The 23359-nt window shown below is 39.1% G+C and overlaps 2 protein-coding genes across 8 annotated transcripts in view; one reads left to right on the top strand and one right to left on the bottom strand.

Annotated features, from left to right (window-relative positions):
* LRRC17 (leucine rich repeat containing 17) overlaps window positions 1–13909 on the bottom strand; it is a 31573-nt gene extending 17664 nt beyond the window's left edge. Inside the window, exon 1 of one of the 3 annotated variants that reach the window (XM_032306089.1) lies at window positions 13561–13909. The gene's annotated coding sequence lies outside the window, so the exon portion shown is untranslated. Of the gene's footprint in view, window positions 1–9718; window positions 9850–13560 lie in introns of those variants that run through there. The other 2 variants (XM_032306087.1, XM_032306088.1) reach the window with 2 other exon arrangements.
* FBXL13 (F-box and leucine rich repeat protein 13) overlaps window positions 1–23359 on the top strand; it is a 247282-nt gene that overhangs the window by 135074 nt on the left and 88849 nt on the right. For all 5 annotated transcript variants that reach the window (XM_032306078.1, XM_032306079.1, XM_032306081.1 and 2 more), the window contains exons 11-12: window positions 3671–3771; window positions 13491–13620. In XM_032306078.1, coding sequence (XP_032161969.1) covers window positions 3671–3771; window positions 13491–13620 — 231 coding nt within the window. The remainder of the gene's footprint in view (window positions 1–3670; window positions 3772–13490; window positions 13621–23359) is intronic.

The following is a 23359-nucleotide window of genomic DNA, read 5'->3' as shown; positions in this document are numbered from 1 at the left end:
TTTTAGTGGTCTTCATGGCTATCAACTGTGTGCCAATGAAGATGGAAATGAGCCTGTAACCCTGGCCAGCTCCTTTCTGGTCCCTGTCTCCATGCCTGTCTTTGACTTCCAATCTGTCTTGTCCCCTGTGAGCACATACACTTTCTAAGAGGCAGATCTGATCATTTCACTCCCATTTTCCATCATGTATAAACACACTCGCCGTCTACACTATTCCATGAAGTCAAAGCTCTTTAACATTACTATACCTTGGAGACCCTGTGTGGTCTTGCCTCTGCCTCCTCCCCCAGCCTCATCTTGCTCCAATTCCTGCACACACATGAAGTTTCAGCAACCATACAGGGCTACACTTTCTTTGCTGCATGAGCCAAGCTGCTCCTTGCTGTTTTGCTTCTGCTCGGACTGTGCTCTTTGCATGGAATGCCCTTTTACTTTGTCCTCAGGTATTGCTTTCCTCTTTGTTGGGCTTTAAACCTTACTTTAAGTACCACCTCCTTCACCTCCTTTACCAAGACATCCCTGTCTCCCAGGGCTGGGCTCATCACTGCTCCACTGGGTCCCAAAACAAGTAGCCCTAATCACAGCATTTCTGCCTCCTCCACTAGCCCAAGAGGGCCAAAGGGCAGGAGACGTGTCTTGTTTTCTGTGGTAGTCACAGCACACGGCACACACATTGGTGTACTGAATAGTCTACATCTGCTTAATGAATGAAACTGTACGGCGATCCCGAGCAGGTAACGGAGAGCATGGCATAAAACTTGAGGTTCCATCTTGGGCTGACATTTTTGTATTCTTAATGAACGTTACAAAAGTGAGATGATCAACCTAGAGAGAGAAAGAAGGTATGAGAAGAGCTCTTAGGATGAACCTTGGGGATTGCCGACTTTTAGAAGTAGGCAGAGGAGAAGAAATAGCGAAGAATCTTAAGAAAGGCCAGTAAGAGGCGACACCTGGGTGGCTCAGTCAGTTAAGCATCTGCCTTTGGCTCAGGTCATGTTCCCGGGGTCCTGGGATGACACCTTGCATCAGGTTCCCTGCTCAGGAGGGAGCCTGCTTCTCCCTCTCCTCCCCGCTTGTGCTCTCTCTCACTATCTCTGTCTCTCCCTCTCTCAAACAAATAAAATCTTAAAAAAAAAAAATACAAAAAAACAAAAAAACGACCAAAACAAAACAGTAGGAGAATTTGAGTGAAAACAGAAGAGGCTGATTTTGTCATGCTCTTCATTAAGCAACAACTCCAACAGGACGTCCACACCCTCCAGGGTTGTCATTCTACTTCTTTCTTTCAAACTTGTTTCATTCTGTGGATATTTTTAGTATGTACTACTTTAAAGATATTTCTGTCTTTATATGTAAAGATATATAGGGAACGTGTATGCTATAAAATATAGGTGTTCGAGGGAATTAAAAATGAATCAAGTCTCAGTTCCTGCCCTCAGGGAGCTTCAGTTCTGCCCTTGAATAACAGATCACAGTCTTTCAATTTGGCTTTCTCATAGGAAAGTCGAAGCAAATGCCATCTGCATTGAATTTGTGAATGTCAAAGTCTTTTCCAATTTTGGAGTCTTAGACTATACAGGGTTGATAATTTTATCCAGCTACATTTTACTATTGTTTTTTCCCTTTGAAGCACAGGCTGGGAGACAGGTTTAAATTTAAGGAGTTGAGTAACATTCATTCAAAAAGCTTTATTTCTAAGAAGCTTGCCTTATGAGTATATTACATTCGGAAAGATTTGGGTACATTGTGGACAAATTCAGAAACCATTTTGCAATGGGGACACTCAAGCAGCATTTGCTTTTATGTGCTCTCACCTTTGGGAACTGAACCTTGAGCTCTTTTAAATGCTGAGACTAGGATTTGTCTCCTCCAGACAGGAAAATGCAGCAAATGGTTTGCTTCTTTGTCTTAAAGGAAAAAGGAGTGTCCTCTGTGGTGCATAAACATACTTCCTCTTCCTGGTCCCACATTTTCATCTTCTCTGTGGCTGCCTCCCTGAGGGTGTATCAGCTTCCCGTCCTCTCCTTGCCCCATCTCACTTGCATTTTGGTCAGTCATTCAATAGGTGCAGAATTTCTTTGATATTTGATTGGCACCATGAATGTTTTTGAAAATAGATTTTGTTTCTATTAAACTACAATGCCATTTATTGTAATTCTTTATTCCTTCTGGGAAATTTTTACCATATATATTTAATATATGTATGTGTGTATATATGCACATACACACATATATAAATAAACTTATATATATATTTTAATCATATATATTTTAATATTTTAACCATATACATTTTTAATATTTTAATGGTTAATTAAATATTTTAATTTTTAAAATAATTTTAATTAAAATATTTTAATTTTAATATTTTATGGTTAATATTTTAACCATATATATATATTTTTAATCTATCCACCTATACCTAAATCCTGCATTTTAGTGGTGGAGTATGTAGAAAAATTGCTGGCAGCTTGAACGCAGTGGCAAGAATACAGTGTTTACTGAGTCCCTGCCCTCTCACTCATGTGGCGTTGGCGCTCAGAGCCTTTCCTAGAGCAGGACTGCAGGAATTTGTACTGTATTATCCACGACTCCGGGGAATAGCTAGGAATAGAACGCTAAACATTGATGATCCTGCTGAAAAGAAACCTTTGCCATCCTTAATGGTGCTGGAGGTGGCCATCGTGAACATGCAGAATTCTTTCCCAAACCACATTCCCCAGGCAAGTGACAATTGACATCTTCCGGCGATGGCCTTCCAGGACCGATGTGCCACAAATATTTAAAACTAGCTGACCTTGTCAGTGTTTCTGGGGAGACTCATCCACCATCGTTAAATAAATAAAAGCCTGCTGCTACTTACTCATACTGGAGCATTTTATAAGTAGTTACCCATATGCGAGGCAGCTCTACCGCAATCAAAGCTTGTAATTCATCTGGTCTTGTAAATGTCAGTGTGGGGCTCAGGCTTGAAATGACTGTTTTCCTGTCTGTCTCATGTCACAGTCGCTCTGTTCACTTGTGCCTCAGTGTCAGCTCTGGGGGGAGCTGCTTGAATCTCTGAGAGTCTCACCCGAACATCCCCAACACTGAACTTCATGTTCAACATGTGTGTACCTTTTTCTTTTCTTTTTTTTTTTTTGCTTCAGAACATTTCAAGTAAATTTGGTGAGACTCTGTTTGGCTGTTTTAATATACTCACTAATAGGACCATAGAAACTTAATTACACACACACACACATGCATTTCTATAAATATGTATGTGTAAATATGGACTCACTTTTAATGAGGTCCAATTAAGGGCATTTACTATTCCTGTCTTTCAGAATGACTTTAGCAAGTTTAAAAATAGATGAGGTTTTAATCGCTTTCATGCATCTGAAGAGTCAGGAGTGGTTGACACTTTGACACTTGAGCTCAAATTTCCTGTCAGCGTTGAACTTTTAACAAAGTGTCACTGTGATGGAATGGGACTTTATTTCCAAAGAAAGGGCAGGGGAAAGAGTAGTGAAGCTTCAAACAAAACCATCACCTTCTGTTGAATTTGATTTACAATAACCAAGCATATCAAGAGACCAGGGCTTGCATATACTTTTTGGGAGAGAGACAATGGGGAAATCACAAAGCCTGCTAGACTTTGGTAAGATTCTCCCCTCTGTTTTTCCTGCAGGATGAATCAATGAGATACATCTCTGAGGGCTGTCCTGGGGTCCTGTACCTCAATCTATCTAACACCACCATCACAAACAGAACAATGCGAATCCTGCCCAGGTAATGCTCCTGTTCTCTGTATTACCCCGAGGACAGTTATGCCCCTCCCGGCTCTGGCTCACTCTAGCATTCCCCGAAGGCAGTGTTCCTTTTGACAGCACCCCCCTCCCCAACCGTGGCACCATGATGGTGGTAACAGCACTGCTTCTTTCCTGTCCCCAAGTGGGTGCCTCTTCTGCCCAGGTGGGTCCAGCTTAAATAACTGGTCCTCTGCTTGGCCAGTGTTCTGTGTCACTCTTGGAGCAAAGTGCCCAGAAGCTTGAGTTAGGCTCTGCCTGTCTCTTTCTGCTCCTCCTTCCTGGGAAACAGAGCCTGCCTCCTAAATTCTAGTCCCATGTCTGGACTTCTTGACAACGAACACCAGTGTCTTCCCTCCTTGGACCTTGAGCACTGCAGGCCCACATTCCCTCTTGCCATGCTTTGGTCACCTGTTGGGACTTCCACCACCTCCAGGAAACCTGGTACTGGTTGTTTTTTCCACCTGTGAACTGTTGACAACCCTGAACCCAGATGCTGCTTTTCCTCAGCTAGTGCTTCTTTAGAGAAGGGACAGAAGAATACAAGACATCACCAAACATTGACAGAATATTCAAATTCTGTCTTCAGCTCATGTCATGATCCCAGGGTCCTGGGATGGAGCCTGTGTCCCTGGGGCTCCCTGCTCAGTGTGGAGTCTGGGTCTCTTTCTCCCTCTGTGCCTCCCTCCACTCATGCTCTCTCTCAAATTAATAAAATCTTTTTTTTTTTTTTTAAGTGCATCATGTTTATAGATGCAACACTGCAAATACCACAAAAAATTGAGGAAATACTCTTTTAGGACTTGGAAACTATTACCTGATTCAGCAAAGAAGCCACTCATGTCACTGATAGATGAATGAAGTCTGTACATACATCTTCATTGTTTCACTTTTGTCCTACTCATGAATGTAAATGAAAATATTCGTGTTGAAACTATACACATTCCTCAATATTCTTGAACTTTTTTATTTTTTGGTGAAAACAAGAAATACATCAGAGTCATAGAATTTTATTTTTCCTTTGAAACCAAAGAAGACAAAATTACTAGCTGCCTTTATAACTTTGGCAAAAGTCCATGAAGGCATTGTATGAGAATCTAATGATTATATCAACTTTATAATAAAGAGTATTATGTATTTTATTTTCATTTATAAGTTGTGAGCTATACATATTTTATATCTCTAAAATAGTAAATGTAAAATAGTAATCTGTGCAAATTTATAGTAAACATATATACATTTGTATGCATATGTTTTTAAAGTGCCAGTTGTTAGATATTTACTAGTATGCCAATAATTAAAGATAAAATAATTTATGAACTAATGTATTTTTTTGTAATTTTTGGTCTTCTTATCAGGCACATAGTCTAATTCTATTTTTTTTCAAATGTTTTATTAGATATCTCAAAATTTTGTTTTATTCATATGGGTAATCTTTGTGATAGCTCTTTAGTTGCCGCTGTAAATGCTATCTGTTCTGTTTTAATTTCTCATTATATTTTCTAAATGGTCATTTTTGGACTTGGGTACAGTACAAATATCTTTTAAGGTTTTAATTTGTAAGATTAGATTTAATTTGTAAGCTTTAATATGAAATGACCTCTAAATAAGAATTTAGGCAAAGCTTCTAAGATTTGATATTGTTCTCATTTTCTAAAGAAACTGTTGTATATCTGATTTTCTCTTTGACCCAGTAATTATTTAGAACAGAATTTTTAGATCCAAGTAGTTGAAATTTCTTTGATTAAGCTTCTGGTTTTAATTTCTAATTTTGTACAGTGGTCAAGAAACGTGGACTGAATTATTTCTTTTCTTTTCTTTCATTCTTTTTTTTTTTTTTTGGACTGAATTATTTCTACCTTGTGGAATTTATTGAGATTTCTTGGTGGACTAGTATATAAAGATAATTCTAGTAAATCATCTATGAATGTTTAAAATAAGAGAGTTTCTTTTAGAGAACAAAACTTCTATGTGTATGTGTGTATCTATGTATAAATTCTTGATATTTCTTACTGTAATAGTGATATATTGGTTGCCTTTTATAATCAAGCTTCCTTAGTTTATTTTGATATTTTTATTTTACATATAAAGATTAATAAGTAGTATGTTTCATTATAGATATAGCATTTTTTCACATAAAATTATATTCTTTATCCTGGTCGATGTTTCCTTGCCTTGAATTCTTTATTTGCTATTAATATGGTCACCTTTGTTTCCTTCTGCTTATGGTTCTGTGGAATAACTTTATGTATCTCTGTATTTTTATTTATTTATTATTATTAATTTTTAAAAAGATTTTATTTATTTATTTTTTTAGAGAGAGCACATGTGAGCAGGGGGAGGCACAGAGGGTGAGAGAGAATCTTGAGAAAACTCTGTGCTGAATGTGATCCCACAACCCCGAGATCATGACCTGAGCTGAAATTAAGTCAGCCGCTTAACTGAGTCACTCAGATGCCCCTGTGTCCTTGAATCTTTAATCTTTATGCTGGTGTATTTTAGATTTGTCTTTTGAAGGAAGCATATAGTTAACTTCTGTTTCGAAAATTTTCATTCTGCCTTTTTAAGAGGATAGTTTAGAAGATTAGTATTTCCTGTCAACATGGAGCCTATGGCCTTATTTTTATCATCTTGTTTTATGTTTTTGATTTTTCTGTTACTGTACTATATTCATTGCTTTCACCTTTTGCTATATAAACTATGTGGTTGACTTTTATAGTTTTGAGGTATGTGCACATTCTGTTCTGTATTTCAACCAGTGGCTATTTGTGCGTTTTTGGTTTTTTTTTTAAAGATTTTATTTATTTCTTGGAGAGAGAAGGAACAAGTGTGGGGAGGAGCAGAGGGAGAGGAGGCAGACTCCCTGCTGAGTGGGTATCCTGACTTCGGGCTCTGTCCTGGGACCCTGGGATCATGACCTGAGCTGAGAGCAGATGCTTAACCGACTGAGCCATCCAGGCACCCCTGTATGGTTTTTCTGAAATGTGCTTTTAATATGCATTTCTCCAATTACCAGAGTCATGATGGAACAATGACTTTGGCTCCTCCTCCTGTGTTAGACTAGAGATCTAATACACTTTGATTCTCCCTTGAACTTGATGCTTCTCTACTTCTTCCCTTTGTATATAAACACACGAAAATTGTGATTTTTGCTAATCACTTAACTTTCCTTTTAATATTGACTTTCATGTTTGTGATGATATTTATGGTTATGTAGTCCTAACTCTAGTTTTGTCATTTATTGATGGTCCATTTGTTCCACAATTTCTTTATTCTTTAATTCTGATTTTTATTCATCCCATGATGACTGGGAATATAGTTTTAAGAACCCTTTAACCAAAAGGTAAACAGGTGTTAGATTTTCGGCCACTGCTTTCTGAAAATAACTTTCTTTTGCCTTGAAGGGTGAACAACTCCTCTTGGCATATAGTTCTTGAATCATTCCCTTACTTTATTTTTAAAATCCTACAAATACTGCCCCATAATCTTTGATATTTTGGATTAAAGAGAAGTGATTTTTTTGTTCCTTTGTTGTTCATCTATTTTTTCTGTAACTATGCTTAATTTACTGAGAAATTAAAAACATTTTCCAGCTTAATTGTATTCTTTCAATTAACTTTTCCTAGTACATAGTAACCTTTGAACATTAAAACTTAGACGTTTTCTCAGCCAGGGAAGGTATTTTTCTTTTCTTTTTTTTTTTTTTTAAAGATTTTATTTATTTATTTGATAGAGAGAGATCACAAGTAGACGGAGAGGCAGGCAGAGAGAGAGAGAGAGGGAAGCAGGCTCCCTGCCGGAGAGAGCCCGATGCGGGACTCCATCCCAGGACCCTGAGATCATGACCTGAGCCGAAGGCAGTGGCTTAACCCACTGAGCCACCCAGGCGCCCGGTATTTTTTTTTTTTAATTCTTCTATTTCATCTGTTCAGGTTTAATCTTAAGAATCCTCTTTCATTTATAGGTTGAATTTTTATTCCTGTTTTTTCAAAGCTGTCATCTTCTTTCTTATCATTTTATCTCTGTATACGTTTCTTCTGCATACTATGTTCCCTATATCAGTAGTTCTCAAAGTGTGTTCCAAGGGTAGCTGTGTTCCAGTAAATGTTTAATAACTAGTTTGGGTAGAGGCTAATGGGATGTTCTTATTTCTGTGGTATAAATGCTACCACCATGATCATTTTTAAGCTACCAAAATGATGTCATTGATCATGGACTTGGGAAGAAATGCTAATGGTTGGCTCGCATGGGCTGGTGTAAGCCAGCTCCAGCAACACCACTGTGGAGGACCCCGACCCTCTCAGGAGTTCTATGAGGTTCTCTAGTCCCACAATATAGACTATTGCTCAGTACTTTTCTTTAGGCATTCCATACTGATATATGTATGTACATGAATATATGTGTATGAATGTGTTTGTGTGTCTTTAGAGAGAGCATATATGTTTGTGTGTGTGTAGAAAGAGACAGAATATATTATAAAATCCATTAAGTCCATATGTGAAAATCTGAACTTAAAAAGTAGATGATTTGGGATAGCATACTTTTAGATAATCATTTCTCCTAGGAAATTTAAAATAATACTACAACCATGCATAGTTTCTGGGACATTTACTGTACAAATGAAGCTGTACATTTAATGAGCAACAGATAGAAAAACAGGACCCAAAATGAGAATTTTGTTTTGATTTTAACTCTAGTTCTTGCTGTTGAAAGAATATCCAGGGTAAATGCACTTGATATTGATGACTTCTGTCATACAAAAAAAATGTGCACTGACTTTCTTTTTTTTTAAAGACTTTATTTATTTATTTGACAGAGAGAAATCACAAGTAGATGGAGAGGCAGGCAGAGAGAGAGAGAGAGAGGGAAGCAGGCTCCCTGCCAAGCAGAGAGCCCGATACGGGACTCGATCCCAGGACCCTGAGATCATGACCTGAGCCGAAGGCAGCGGCTTAACCCACTGAGCCACCCAGGCGCCCTGCACTGACTTTCTTATCTGTGATAAAAATATATTTCATAGTGACTATTTTTGCTTTGTTTTCCATTGTTTCAAATATGCTTGGGTATGTGAAAGAGTACTTTAAACTATAAATAACCAGAGAAATGTTGTTTGTGCTGTTGTCATTCTCTCTCCAGGGCCTTTAGCCTTTCTTTCCAAAGAAATAATTTGCCAAAAGAATATAATTTATTTGCCCTTCTTGACAACATTGATTTGCCAGCTTCTTATTTGAATATTTTTCCTCACTTCTTCAGGGACTTGCTCAACTTTCTAAAGTTGAAAATGAGGGTGGCTGTTAACTCATGTCCATTCCAGGACATGTTTGCTCTTTCCTGAATCAAACCCTTTCCATTCATTCCACAACCTAGCTGGCACTCCCAGCATTTCATTTGCCATAGCATCCCAACTGTTCACCCTTGGTCTCTCTCCCTTTCAATCTGCTTTGCCTTATGCTGTAAGAAGTATCACCCTGGAACAATATTCTTGTCATGTCGTTGACATGCTTAGGCTCTAGACTCTTCCCTTACTGTCCGTTAACATTATCTGATCAAACCTATCTGCCCAGGTTTCCTGGTGGAGGCCCTTAACTCCTACCAGATTGCTGTATGCTTCTTGTTCTCTACAGCTCCTCCTCTCTGCTAAGCCATAGCCTTGAAACCTCCAGTCATACCATCTACCAGAATTCCACAATGATTTCTCCTTTCCTTGAAACCTACCAGCAACATTCATTCTCTTATTCACCATTTATTGATCAATTACTATGTGGGAGACATTCTAGGCATATAGGAGACATTAAAGCTACTATCATCTTTGCTCCTTAATGGAGCCTCATCTCGTATAGTGACATGGTGTTCGATTATTTTTCATAAAGGCCCTTCAGTTGGCTTGGAAAGTTCTTATTCATAGGTGCTCTCATGTAATATAGTCTTACCAGTAACCATCAGAGTGGGGCAGACAGAGGAAGCTGTTGCCTTGACTTAACTGGACATCCTCAAGGTCTACCCTATGAATAAGAGGTCAAAACACTCCATTTGGATTTCTGCAGGAATCTATTATGCAAAACTGTCCCTATGAAACTAAAAAGCCCAACACTTAACTCAAAAAAAACTACTGCAATCCTCTCTTACAGATTAGGCCTTGTCTTGGTGATTTTTCAGAGAAATTTTTGTTTAAATACATAATTCTTCATTCCTTCCAATAGTAATTCCCTGAGGTATTGGTGATCTAACACAGAAGGTTTCAATTCGTTAATGGAAGAAAAACAAAAGAAAAGAGAAAAAGTGACCTCTGTAGTTTCTGGAAGTCTATAAGACTTCTTAAAGATTATAGTAGCAGTAGAAAAATAAATCACAAAGGAACCCTCCCCCCATTAGAAACACTTATTTATCAAATAATGAAGAAAAGATAAACATAGGCTGCCAACATTGCCTCAAAGTAGAATTAGAAATACCAAGTTGTCTCTGGCTTGAGAAAATGATGAACCAGATCTTACTCACGTAAGGGACTTTTTTGCCAAAATTCAGAATAAAAAGTTGCAGTATTGCATAAAATTTGCCAAGTGATTTCACTGTCAACTGATTATTTTCCCATCCCCAACAGCTTCAAGCCTATGGCCCTGTAAATCCCTAGAAAGGTCTACAGGGCCACTTAGGAGTCTCCTGTGCTGGGTTTTCAAACTGATGGTTCCCAAGAGGTTCCATTTTGAAGACAGTCATCAAGGGACTTTCAGTCTGGGAGTCATTTAGTCCAGTGAACAACTTCTTTTGCCAAACCTGAGGTTCTCAACCTGGGCTCAGTGGATTCTCCAAGGAGACCAAGGATAGAATTTAGAGGTTCCATGAATTTTGATGGGGGAAAAATAATCTCTATTTTCACTAAGCTCTAACTGAAATGCAAGAAAAATCACAGTAGTATTAGCAGTTCCTGGGACTTCTTGACCATATAAATCTCAAACATTTTCTTATTATAGTTATTACATGTATCTCAAAGTATCATTAATACTCATCACTACTTCAAAATTAGGGGTATTAGCTCTGCCACTAGATCTTGTTATTTAATATGCTAATAAAGAAGCACATACATTATTATTCCACTCATTTGGTTTTTTAAAAATTTTGATAACGATATCTACAATATAATTAGTTGCTTTTGTAATTTTAAGTGTTTTATTTTATGCATTAAAAACATTATGCTGATGAAGGGGCCATAGATCTAGAGTATATGTTATACACAAAAAGTGAAAAACTCCTCACTCCATTCCTACTTTGAGTATTTGTGTGTGTGTGTGTGTGTGTGTGTGTTTTAAGATTTTATTTATTTATTTGAGAAAGAGAGAGAGAGAGAACAAACAGAGGGAGGGAGAGGGGCAAGCAGACTCCACACTGAGCGCAGAGCCCAGCGTGGGGTTCTATCCCAGGATCCTGAGATCATGACCTGATCTGAAATCAAGAGTCAGAGGCTTAACCGACTGAGCCACTGAGGTGCCCCCGACTTTGAGTATTGTTAAATGATCACAAGGACTGAAAAGAGTCGAACAATAGGCTTGGGCTTGATTTGCATATATTTGCATATGCATGAATTTGTAAGTGACAGCTACACTTAACTTTAGAGGTTAAAAATGGGTTAAGAACAGTCTGTAAATGACTGGGCAACACACCAGGGGAATAAAAACTGTATCAGAGGCTATCAGTCTCACTGGAGTTCAAACAGATTAAAAAGGGCATTAAACCTTGAACAAAATAAGGGTGTAGTTGTAACGTGAGGTCCCCCAAAGTCTTGGAATCAGTTGCATGTGCTACTTTTGTCAGATGATAACCATTCCATTATGTGGGAGAAGATAGTACAAACCTCATAAGAACAATTAATACACTATTATTTGAAGTAGTAGTAGCAAGAATATATTTCAAAGCTTCTACCTACCGATTTCAATCATCAAAAGTCATCCTTAATTTAATATTGTTACATCTATGTTCTCATGTAATTGCCATACCTCTGAGAGCAAAGAGTGGATGGAATTATATCCATGTTACAGATGAGAAAACTAGATTCAGGAAAGCTGAACACAGTCAGGGTTAAAAAAAAAAAGAGAGAGAGAGACAGAGAGAGAGAGAGATAATATTATAATCTCCACTTAACAGATGCAGAAACAATTTCTGAGAGGTTTGGGAAGTTGCAGGAAGTGTCAGGGCTGAAATCTGAATCCAACTTGGTCAGATTCCAAAACCTCGTGTATTTTCCATTGTGTTGTGCTGTCTGCCTTACTATTCCTTTCTCTAAATTAGAGAGCTAAAGGTTTGTTAGAAATGACAACCTCCCACACACACCCTAAGAAAACTGTACTTTGCTCCGTTGAATCACAAGGATACCCCCAAGGGAGAGAAAGACAAAGCGTTCCCAAAACTTTGGCATAGCTCTTGGTTAACTCAAGGGCCCCAGGAGAGGGGATGTGTCCTGGGGATATTAGTGCTGCTTTCTGCTGCACGGCCCTGCCCACAGCCACGGGGGAATCCAGATGGCGTCCCTCTTTGTTCTGTAGAATCTCATGGACATTGCTAGAGGGGAATGTGTGTTCTGCATAAAATCTGTCACTATGGAATGGGAATCATTATATATCCTATAGATGTGTTTTCCAAATTTTAGGAATAAATCTGATTAACTGTCAATGCTTGCATATCTTACTTCCCATTTATGTGAAAGTAAATTTTACTAGTCATCTGTGGGCTTTTGAGGGTCAGAGAGTCACCTTCTTCCCACTTTTTGTTCTTTCTGCTTTCCAATTTGCTGTTAAACTGTTGCAGATCAGAAACCAAGAGCATGTTGTTAATTCCATTATAAGAGCGAGCAATAGTGGGAGTCTTGCACTTTTAAAAAATGCCAGGCTTAGGAAGGCTTGAAAAATTGTCCAGAGAATGTCCTCAAACTGTAAGCCCTTGCACAGTAGTACAGGCTCATCTTAATAATCCTCCTTTTTTTCTGGAAGCAATCACTTTGGTCTTGGTGGTAATGCCATATTTAATCTGTTTGAACTCCAGGGAGATTGATAGCCTCTGATGTCGTTTTTATTCCCTTCATGTGTTGCTCAACTCATCTGCACACTGTTCTTTTTAACCCATTTTTAAGCTCTCTATATCAGTTAGTCTTTCTTTAACTATAAAAATGAAACACATACAAAATCATGCATATTCAAAAATTGTTTTTCAAACCATTTGCTTATCATGTCCATTTTAGGAGCTTGTGATGTTTAACTTCGCCTTTCTGCTCCAAATCCTCACTGTCATGAACAGTTAATCGCCATTTAAATGTTTTCAAAGGGTTCGTCCATCTATTGGTGCTCCAAGGATAAAACCTAAATACAACAATGCTGCAAACTCTGTAACTTTGGTTTCAAACACAAACTAACGTCCAAACAATAGGATTGCACAAACGTCCCCCACCCCCAGACCTCTCCCCCATCAGCCTTCTTAAGAATCTAGGCAAATCTGTATTTTCATTTAAAATGTAATGATGCATTATCTGATACACTACTCCAAGCTCCTTCACATAACAGGAAGAGCATTAACAATTACGTTCAACTGCTGAAGATCTGCAAGGAGAAAAGATTAATTGACAGTTTTCCTTCTCTTTGTCATAGTGGCTTATGAAAGACATGGAAAACGACTCAAGTATAATCCCTTTCCTTCTCTCCTTTCCCCCTGTCTTTTCAGGTACTTCCAGAATTTACAGAATCTTAGTTTGGCTTATTGCAGAAAGTTCACAGACAAAGGTTTACGGTACCTGAATTTGGGGAATGGATGCCACAAGCTCATGTATTTGGACCTTTCCGGCTGCACCCAGGTTTGTCTTTCAGTCTTCTCTTTCCTGCAGCAGGCGAGGAAGTCCTCCGGGGGACGGACTACATCCAGCCCTCATGTTATACTAATGCTGGGCACGGACTGCAACACAGTTTTCAGAGGTTTTGAATTACATAGCCACAGCTGCTTAAAATTTCCCCAGGATTGCTACTATAGGCTCTTGGCTTCCTTCCACTGAAGTGTCACATCCACACACAGGCCGAGCTCATTGGATAAGGAAACAGACCACTTCTGTGTAGATACTTTGAGCCCAACTATAATACCAGAGTCCAAATGTTGAAAACTTTAGAATTGCTACCAAGATACAAACAAAGGAAAAAGCTTTTGGGGGAGGATTTGCAAAGCACTTCCTGAAAAGTCAATGAGCTCCCTCAGGGGCTTTCAAAAAATAAATAGCATTGGGTAAAACGCCACAAGTGCTAAATGTAACAAAGGAAATACAACAAAGATTGTAATTTTTAAAATTACATTGTATCCTGGGACTAAATAAGAGGAAGGTTTGAGATGTACATGGGGAAATATTTGAGTCTGAGGGAACAAGATGAAGGAAAATTGGGTAGAAAATAGGGTGTAGTTGTGGGGGCTAGGCCATGGCACTTTGGAAATAGTTACTGTCTCGGTAGTTTCTTCTTGTAGTTTAAATCATGATACTTTTAACTTCTTTTCTTCCACCTCTCTGTGTATTTTGTTAATGTTAGTTTCATAGTATGTCCATCTTTCTGTGAAAATCATATACTAGCACAGATGAGAAGTGGCTGAAGCGTTGGTTGTTACCATTTGTTGAGTTTGTGTTCTATGCCGGGCACCATGTTGAATTATTTACACAGATCAGATTCATTCCTCATACGAATGCTATGTAGTGTGTACTGATTATGCCCATTCAGAAATGAAGAGAACAAGTCTCCCGAGGTTGTACACCTAGTGAAAGTACCTGGTACTGGTGCCCTTATAAGCACCAGTTGGTACATCCGTGGGTAGGTAGAGTCCCCTGGAGGGAATACAGGCATATTATCGGTTTCTCCTCCAAGTTCTTAAATGGACAGACCTTAGCTACTCACTGTCACTAGCATTCCATGGTTCCCTGGTACACTAAGTAGTAGGGAGAATGCAAGGGAAAAGGTGGAGAGGGCTCCAAGCGAGGCTTGAAACATCTCGAAATTGCACTTATTTCTGATCTACGGGTGTGTGGCTTGCTAAATGTCAACATCTACCATCAATCTTTTTTTTTTTTTTTAAGATTTTATTTATTTATTTGACAGAGATCACAAGTAGGCAGAGAGGCAGGCAAAGAGAGAGGGAAGCAGGCTCCCCGCTGAACGGAGAGCCCGATGCAGGGCTTCAACCCAAGACCTTGGCATCATGACCTGAGCTGAAGGCAGAGGCCTTAACCCACTGAGCCACCCAGGTGCCCTTCTACCATCACTCTTAAAAGACTGAGATGGACTTAAAATTCTCTATAGCTTGACTAAACTCTAGCCCCTGACTACCCTTTACTTAGAGCATTTATTTTAGAAAACTTGCAACTGTATATTCTTTCTTTGTTGTCTTGGAGATAGATAAAAACCTCATTAAAAACTTCTTGATGGTTTTACAACCCAGGAATGTCTTCCTCAAGGGGAGCCACCCTTTGATATGTAGTCATTAAGGGAAATAGCCCTGGTGTCTCCCCGTCCCTGTGGGAGGGTAACTGCTTACTTTTGCTTTGGGTGTCAGTTAGCAAACACAAATGGTCTAATCACAGAGAAAAATATTTGCAAGTTTAGGAATAACTCAATGTGCTTGACACATCCCTTTAATGATACATCTCTAGGATTTTCCACTAGCTCAGCCAGTGCTTAAAAACCTTCCCCTAGAGCATAACTTACCTCCTTGTTCTTCTCAGTTTCCACAAGGTAACGACTGTAGCAACAACATACAATTCATACACAGATGCACAAACACACATACACATATCCTAAGGAGAAATAGTCTCACTTACAGTAAAGTCAAAACAAGAGGTTTCACATCAATATGCCTCTGACCAGACATGCATGCAAAACGCACATAGTGTATCAATTTTTAAATTTTGAGCCAACATTTAAAATTCTGGAGTCTTCATAAAGAAATCTAGACTTCCAGGTTTCTCTCTCTCTCTTTTTTTTTTTTTAAAGATCTTATTTATTTATTTGTTAGAGAGAGAAAGAGAGAGCGCAAGCACGGGCAGAGAGAGTAGTAGACAGAGGCAGAGAGAGAAGCAGGCTCTCCGCAGAGCAAGGAGCCCGATGTGGGACTCGATCCCAGGACGCTGGGATCATGACCTGAGCCGAAGGCAGCTGCTTAACTGACTGAGCCACCCAGGCGACCCTCCAGGTTTCTCTTAAAAACTGGGAAAACGAGCGAAATTGGGCCTGCATTGCCACACGGCCACAAAGGGCTGGGACTGAGTTGGCCTCACCTTGTTGGAATGGAGCATGCTGGCCTCCCCGATACTCTGTAAGACCCACACAGGCCCTTACAGCTAACCATCACCCGCCTGTCCTCAGTGGTATTTAAGTTTGGTCTGAATATATAAAGAATAGATTTCTTTTCCTGGTTGTCCCTTAATTTTTAAGTCTCAAACCACAGTGAAACTAGTATTTCACACCACTAGGCAAAAGAATGTTAAATTTCCTTTGTTCATCTGTCTTCCACTTCCATTTGTTTATTTAATAATTCAACAGAGATTTAACTCCAGGTGTCAGACACTGTCTCAGTCACTGGAAATCGTCCCATTTGGAACCAAGCCCCATTAGGTGCACTGGAAGTAAGAAATGGGCTTGTGATGAACCACAGATAACTTAAAAATGGCTGCTGCTCTAGATGCAGAGAGAATTGGTAAAACTTGGAGGCTACTGCTTCCGAGGATTCTTTAAATTCTACACGGAGGCTCCGTTTACCTCCCCAGCTCTGGGTGTGAGGACAGTTTCCCTATTCCAGGCCTACATATAATGATACGACCCTACAAAAATCGTTCCAAAGAAGGAAAATTGATGATTCACAGATTCTCAGTTTCTCCGCTTGGAAACTGAAATCTATTTTCTTTTTATAAGTTTGGAATTTTGTGCTATGAAGTCATGTGTTAATGTCTCTGTCCAAGAAGAAAGGTCCTAATAAAACAAAAAGACTTGAGAATAGAAGATCACACCTACCTGCCTTTCGCTGTTAACTGAGGGCCTGCTGCATACTGCCTGTGGTGATGAATAAAACAGCATCCTTTCTTCTAGGAGCTCTGGATTAACATAAGTGAAGTATGTCAAGGGCTAAACTCTAATGCTGTCATGGCTGCCCCAAAAAGGAAAGATGTATTTATACAATATTGTGAAAGTATTTTAACGATACTTGTTAGAAAAAAATAAATAAATAAACGCATGGCGGAGAACTGCAAAGAAAAGTGAAAATCAATTACACATGTTTTAGAAATACTCTGCATTCTTCTGGGATTGGATAAACAGTGTAGGTGCATTAAGTAATGGGACTGATTTCCTAATGAGTACCAGCATTTGCACATGAACTTGCGTGTGTACTTGCGTCTTTAATGTGGTTGAGGTGATGCCTCTGGTCAGTTTCTTCGTCTCGCTCAGTCCTGACTGAGGACAGAGTTGCTCTAGCGAGCTCTTTCACTATCCACGGCAAACCTCTAACCATATACTTCCCACTCTGAGCTTTCTGTTTTCAGGTTTTAAAACCTTTGCTTTAAAACCTTTTTTTCCCTTTTTAATGTTAAACCCAAAAATACAAGAAGTAAGAAGCAAAAAATTGAAATTATCTGAAAACTCACCACCCAGAAATAACAAACACTATTCACATTTCAGGGTAAGCCTTCCTGGGCTTTTCTCTATGTACACTGATACTCCTTTTAAACTAAAGTGGATTACATAGTCCACATATCTTTCATTTGATGTTCCATAAAGTTAACATTTCTCTATTTTATTAAATATTTTCCTGTAACATACTTTTAATAGCTATATAGTATTCTGTTGTATCGAGATACCAATATGTATTTAACCATTCATTATTGGCCTACCATTTTCTGCTATCATCAACAACTTCTGAAGAAAATCCTCATAGCCATATATTTCCATACATCTATGCAATTTTTGGTCTAAATTTGTAGAAGTGAAAAGGTCAGAGGACATAATTATTTTTAAGGTCATCCATGCATGACAAAGGCGGCCAATATAAACTTACCATAAATGTAAAGTAATGTCTGGTATCTTCATAAGAATATTATGTGAAAAAAAAAACTTCAGCCAATTTGACATGGATATGATATTTTATGTTTAAATTTATATTTCTCTGATCATTTGTAAGGTTAAATCATACCCAATCACTTAATAAATATTTGTTGAATAATAGTATTCTTATTCCAACAGGCTGCCATTGGTAAACTAATGTTTACAAGACCAGTGCTCTAACCCCTGAGCTATGGAGCCATCCCCTTATTTTTTTAAATTAACTAAAAATTTTCTTTCATAGCCAGAGTGCAACATTTTCATTATACTATTTTCAGAAGAAGAAGGAAAAAAACCAGTTTACATTCATTTAACAAAAAATTCTGGTTGAATCAGTTGAACAAATTGAATATACCTGCTTCTTTATTTACTGTTTACCCAAAGATATAAAATCTAAGCTTATACCGTAAAAGAATTACAAAAAAAACAAAACCCTATATATAAACACAATTTGGGAAGACTTTTTGGAGACAAAGTGGTTTTATTATGAAAAGAAAGTATCCTGGGGCGCCTGGGTGGCTCAGTGTCATGATCCCAGGGTCCTGGGATCGGGTGCCGCATCAGCCTCTCTGCTCAGCAGGGACCCTGCTTCCTCCTTCTCTCTGCCTGCCTCTCTGCCTACTTGTGATCTCTGTCTGTCAAATAAATGAATAAAATCTTAAAAAAAGAAAAGAAAAGAAAGTATCCTTTCCTGTGGTCCTTCGATATCTACAGTCAGGGAGACATTTGGTGACGGTGAATGGGTCCATCTTATTCTCTGCTCTGAAGAATTGGGTGTACTGTAACCCATGGTAGACACTTATCAGATGTTTACTGAATATTCGGATTCATGTTTAATTAAATAGTGAAACTAATGACCTGTTTTATGAAACGTTGGTAGTTTTTCCCTTGTACCTCATACTTTGCTTCAGGAATTTCTCTCTGTTCTTTGTGGCTCTGCAGAGCTGTCACTCGTGGCAACTTGAGAGCAGTACATGAGAGTACTTGGGAGCATGGGTTCGGGGGTATTTGCATTTTAATCCTGAGTTTGCCATTTACTAGTTACGAGACTGAGGCAGATTCCCCAGACTTTCTGTATACCTCAGTTTCCATATCTATGAAATGGGGAAAATAGTAGTACCTACCTCAAAAGTGTGTTGTGTAAATGAAATGATTTGATACGTATAACATGCTTAGAACAGTGGCTTCATAGAGTAACTCCTTAGTAACCATTAGGATTTTTCCTATTGCCACAGAGTCATTTAACTCCTTCTGCTGTGGCTGTGAGGAGAGAGCTGCAGGAGAGGAGGATGACCCTACCAGAACCATTCAAAATCCTTCTAGATATTCAACATTGAGGGGAAAAAAATGCTGTTTTTCTTGAGGCTGCAGAGCCTGGAGAGTGTAGGTCTAGGCTTATTTGTGGTTCTCCTAACATTCAGGTACACGTCCTTCTATAAATACAGTGGACACTTGTATGGAGCTTACACACGGGAGTTGAATGGGTGGGTCATGAAGTATGTGTAAGTTTGGCTTTTGTCAATATTGTTAGTTTTCTAAACTGACCGTCCCAATCCTAATGACATTTTTATGATTTAGAAAACACATCAACGTGATTTCTCTGGGGAAGCTAATGCTGTGGCCCTCCGTCCTTACTCCTTATATTTACCTACATAATTTATTTTCGTAACAGCACTATTATTAAGGTAACTACTAGAGAGGCAGGAGATCAACATTCAAAACTAGAATGGGTTTCTATCCTGGTAAGTCCTCTTTCTTTCTCAGAAAATAGCAGTGAGTATTTAAGTCGTCTTTATGATTTATATAAGTGTATATAGGTATATAACACTATATATAGAGAAGTAATACATGTTTACAGAAGTAATATGCATGTAGATGATATATATACAGATACATATATACAATATATATCTCCAAACCAATCCTCAAATTTTAGACTCGTATCTTAAAAAAAATCCCTGCTCTAAAAAACAACTCCCTGCTCTGCCTTCAGCCTTTCCCATGTCACTTAAGGACAGTACCCTGTATATAGTCGCTGAGGCCAAAAACCTTGGAGTTATCTGTTACATATTGAAATGTAACCCCCCAAATTCACATATTGAAGTCCCAATGCCTATAACCTCCTTACTTGGAAATAGGGTTGTTCCAGATGTAATTAGCGAAGATGAAATCATTAGCATGGGCCCTAATCCAAGATGAATGATGTCCTTAATAAAAAGGGGACATCTGGACACAGATATATGCATACAGAAGAGTGCCACATGAACATGAGAATAGCCATCTACAAGCCAGAAGAGAGGCCTGGACCATTTCCTTCCCTCACATTAAAGGAGGGAAGGAACCAACCCCACTGACATCTTGATCTTGGAATGTTAGCCTCCAGAACTGTAGGACAACACATTTCTGTTGTTTCAGCTACCCAGTTTGTGGTATTCTGTTACAGCAGACCTAGCAAACCAGTATGTTATCTCGGACCTTCTCATTCTCTTCACATCCCACATGCACTCTTTAGGAAGGCCAGCTGGCTGGGACTCCAAAACTCCATAGGATCTGACCGTTTGTCATTACCTCCGCAGCTACCACCCCAGCCCGGGTCATCATCATCTCTTGCCTGTGTTATTATGATGGCCCCCTAACGGGTCTCTCTGCTTTCACCTCCGCCTCCTACAAGTCTTCTCTCAACTCAGCAATGAGAGTGATCCTTTTAAAACCCAAGCCAATGTCCTTCCTCTACTCAAGTACCTGGCAAGGCATCCCGTTCACTCGATAAAAGAAAAACTTCAGAAGAACATTTGAGACCCATGTAATCTGTCCTCTGCTGCTACTGACCACTTACCAACTCTGCTCTGACCACACTGGCTTCCTTGCTGCTCTCTCAGCACAAAAGCTCTTGCTTCAGGGGGTTTGGCGCTGCCATTCTCTTCTTGCCTGGAACCCTCCTCCTGCAGCTATCTGTGTGGCTAACTTCCTCACCTCCTCTAAGTCTTTGCTCAAAAGTCCCCCCATGATGAATGGGTAAATCGATAGAAAGGTATCAGCTAAAATGCGCCAAAGACACCTACATTAGTTCCCTGTTAATTTTTGCACTCTCCAAAAGTTCTTGTTTCTTTCAAAATCTCAAAATAGAAAATCTGGGTAGGATGAAGAGTTTTAATGGAGAGGACAAAGCTTTCCTAGCTGTCCATGGGAAAGTCCCAATGAGGAGGCCAGTGATTCCTGGTTAGGCTTTCCCTTTATCCTTTGCTCTGTTTGTGTGTAACTCCAAGGATTCTCCTGTTGATTTCATCTTTGGGTGGTCACTTCTCCTAAGATTTATGTATCATGTAGCAGTGGGTTACAGCACTGTGTAGGAAGCCAAGCGTAGAACGACCACAGCTATGCTGAGAAGGAAGGCTAGGGCTGTAGCCAGTCTTAGGCTAAAATCCAAATGCCTAGAAAACCAACAACTCTGAGCATGGAGTGAAAGAAGGCACCAGATGAAGGCCAAGGTTCCAATGGATATGTTCGGATTGAAGAGAGTTAAACCAGTGAGAGAGCCTGCGCTAGGAGCCTCTGCCTCTGTGGTTCCCTGTTCTTCACTTCCAGCCTCAGTTGTTTTAGTAGGCTCACTTTTTGCCCTTAGACACCCTCATACCGACCCTTTCTCCCATTCATCAGATTGACTTTTACATATTCTTTGAGGCTTTTTTCAATCACAGCCATCACTAGGAAGCTCTCACCGACCCCTCATTTCCCCCGACCCAAGCTAGGTTATGATCCTTCCTGTGTATTCTTCTATCATTGTACTTTCACTGTGCATTCTCCATGCATTCAGTGGTCTGCTTATCTGTCTGCTGTTCTCCCCATTGTGGGCTCCCTGATGGCCAGGACGGTGCCTCCTTTATCTGTGTTATCTGTATCCTTAGCACATAATACAGTACCTTGCATGTAGTAAGACTGTGAGTAATGTTTGATGAATGAACAAAAGAAACAGCAACCAATTTCAGGGCACAGCTCAGGAGGTCTGTTGAGCCACTAAGAAGTTGACAACTTGCCAGAGCAAAGTCTCAGAGTCTTTTCTTGGTAAGGGTGCAGTCTGATACTTCTTTAGATTTAGGGGAAGAAAAGAGCCTAGGAAACTATGAAATACTACAGTGAAAGTGCTTTCTTCATCAACTATTTTTCAGTCACTAGACACAAGTCAACAAAAGTGAAAAGGGATAGTATCCCAGAAATGTTCAAATGACACAACGCAATAATAATTGGTTTATCAGTAGTTCTTGTACAGTTAAGTCTCTCTCTGGGACCCACGAATCTTAAAAGTAGGCTGTGCAAACTGCAAATGGGGAGATTCCAAGGTCATTTCATTTATCTCTAGGCTACATAAATTCCAACTTCCCCTTCCAGAGAGGCAAAGATCATGGAAGGTCTTACTTGTTCACTTCTGGGGATTGCAGTGGACGTGGGCGAAAGCCACAGAGTGGTGCTCAGGAATGAGTGTACTAGCCAAATAGAATGGAGATTGCATAAGCAAAGCAAGAGTAGAAAGCAGTTTCTCTTTTTTTCTCTCTCTCACACAGCAAAAGGCGGTGGGATGGTGAAAGGAGCCCCAACCTGAAGTGGGGGGACCTGGCATCTAATCCTCGCTATGCTACTAACCACTTGTACAACTCTGGACAGTTACTTGATTTTTCTGCCTCAGTTCCGTTGTCTATAGAATGGCTAGTTTGGGCTACATGATCTCTGAGATACTTTTCAGCTTTCGAATTCTGTCTGTGCTTCTGTGTGGAAGTCTGGTCCTTGGCACAGAACTGGGAGTGGAGGTACAGATTTGCTAGGCTATCAGTAAGGGGTAATTGGAATAATAAGAATTGTGTGACCAGCTAAACCAGGTGCAAATAAGATTATGCACCAAAATGAATTGGCAACAGTTCAATTCAAAATTATAAATTATTTATATCTGTTGGATTGGATTTTCCTTTATGCTGTATTTTAATGGATGGTGATAATAACTGCTATCATTTGCTGGGTACTGACTAGGTGCTAGGCATTGAGGTAAGTGTTTTACATTCATTATCTCATTTAATCTTTATAAAAGACTAGATGACGTGGGTGTTATTATTCCCATTTGAGAGATGTGGGAACTGAAAAATGGTGTTCTGGTAAACATTTAACAACTGGCAGGGAGCAGGAAAAGCCCTGATTTTCAATGATTGCTGATTTCCATGGTGTAATTATTTTCACCATTAACTATTTCAAGTTACCAATGAGAAGTCACTGAAGAGAAAGTTAGAAGAGAGGTGCAGTAGTACAGCATTATGTAAAGTTTTCACTATACAGATGCAATAAACATAAATATCCTCTAGAGCACAGATAACAGTAACATGTAATAAAATAATAGGAAGTGACGGGCTTGAGTATCACTATCTTTGTTAATATAACTTATTTAATTTTAAATTTATATGATTAATTTTTAATCTGTGTTTTGTTTTG

This window comes from Mustela erminea, chromosome 11 (assembly GCF_009829155.1).
Source record: "Mustela erminea isolate mMusErm1 chromosome 11, mMusErm1.Pri, whole genome shotgun sequence".
NCBI classification, from domain to species: Eukaryota; Metazoa; Chordata; class Mammalia; order Carnivora; family Mustelidae; genus Mustela; species Mustela erminea.
Note: the sequence above shows the minus strand (reverse complement) of the source record. Positions and strands in the feature narration are given on the sequence as shown.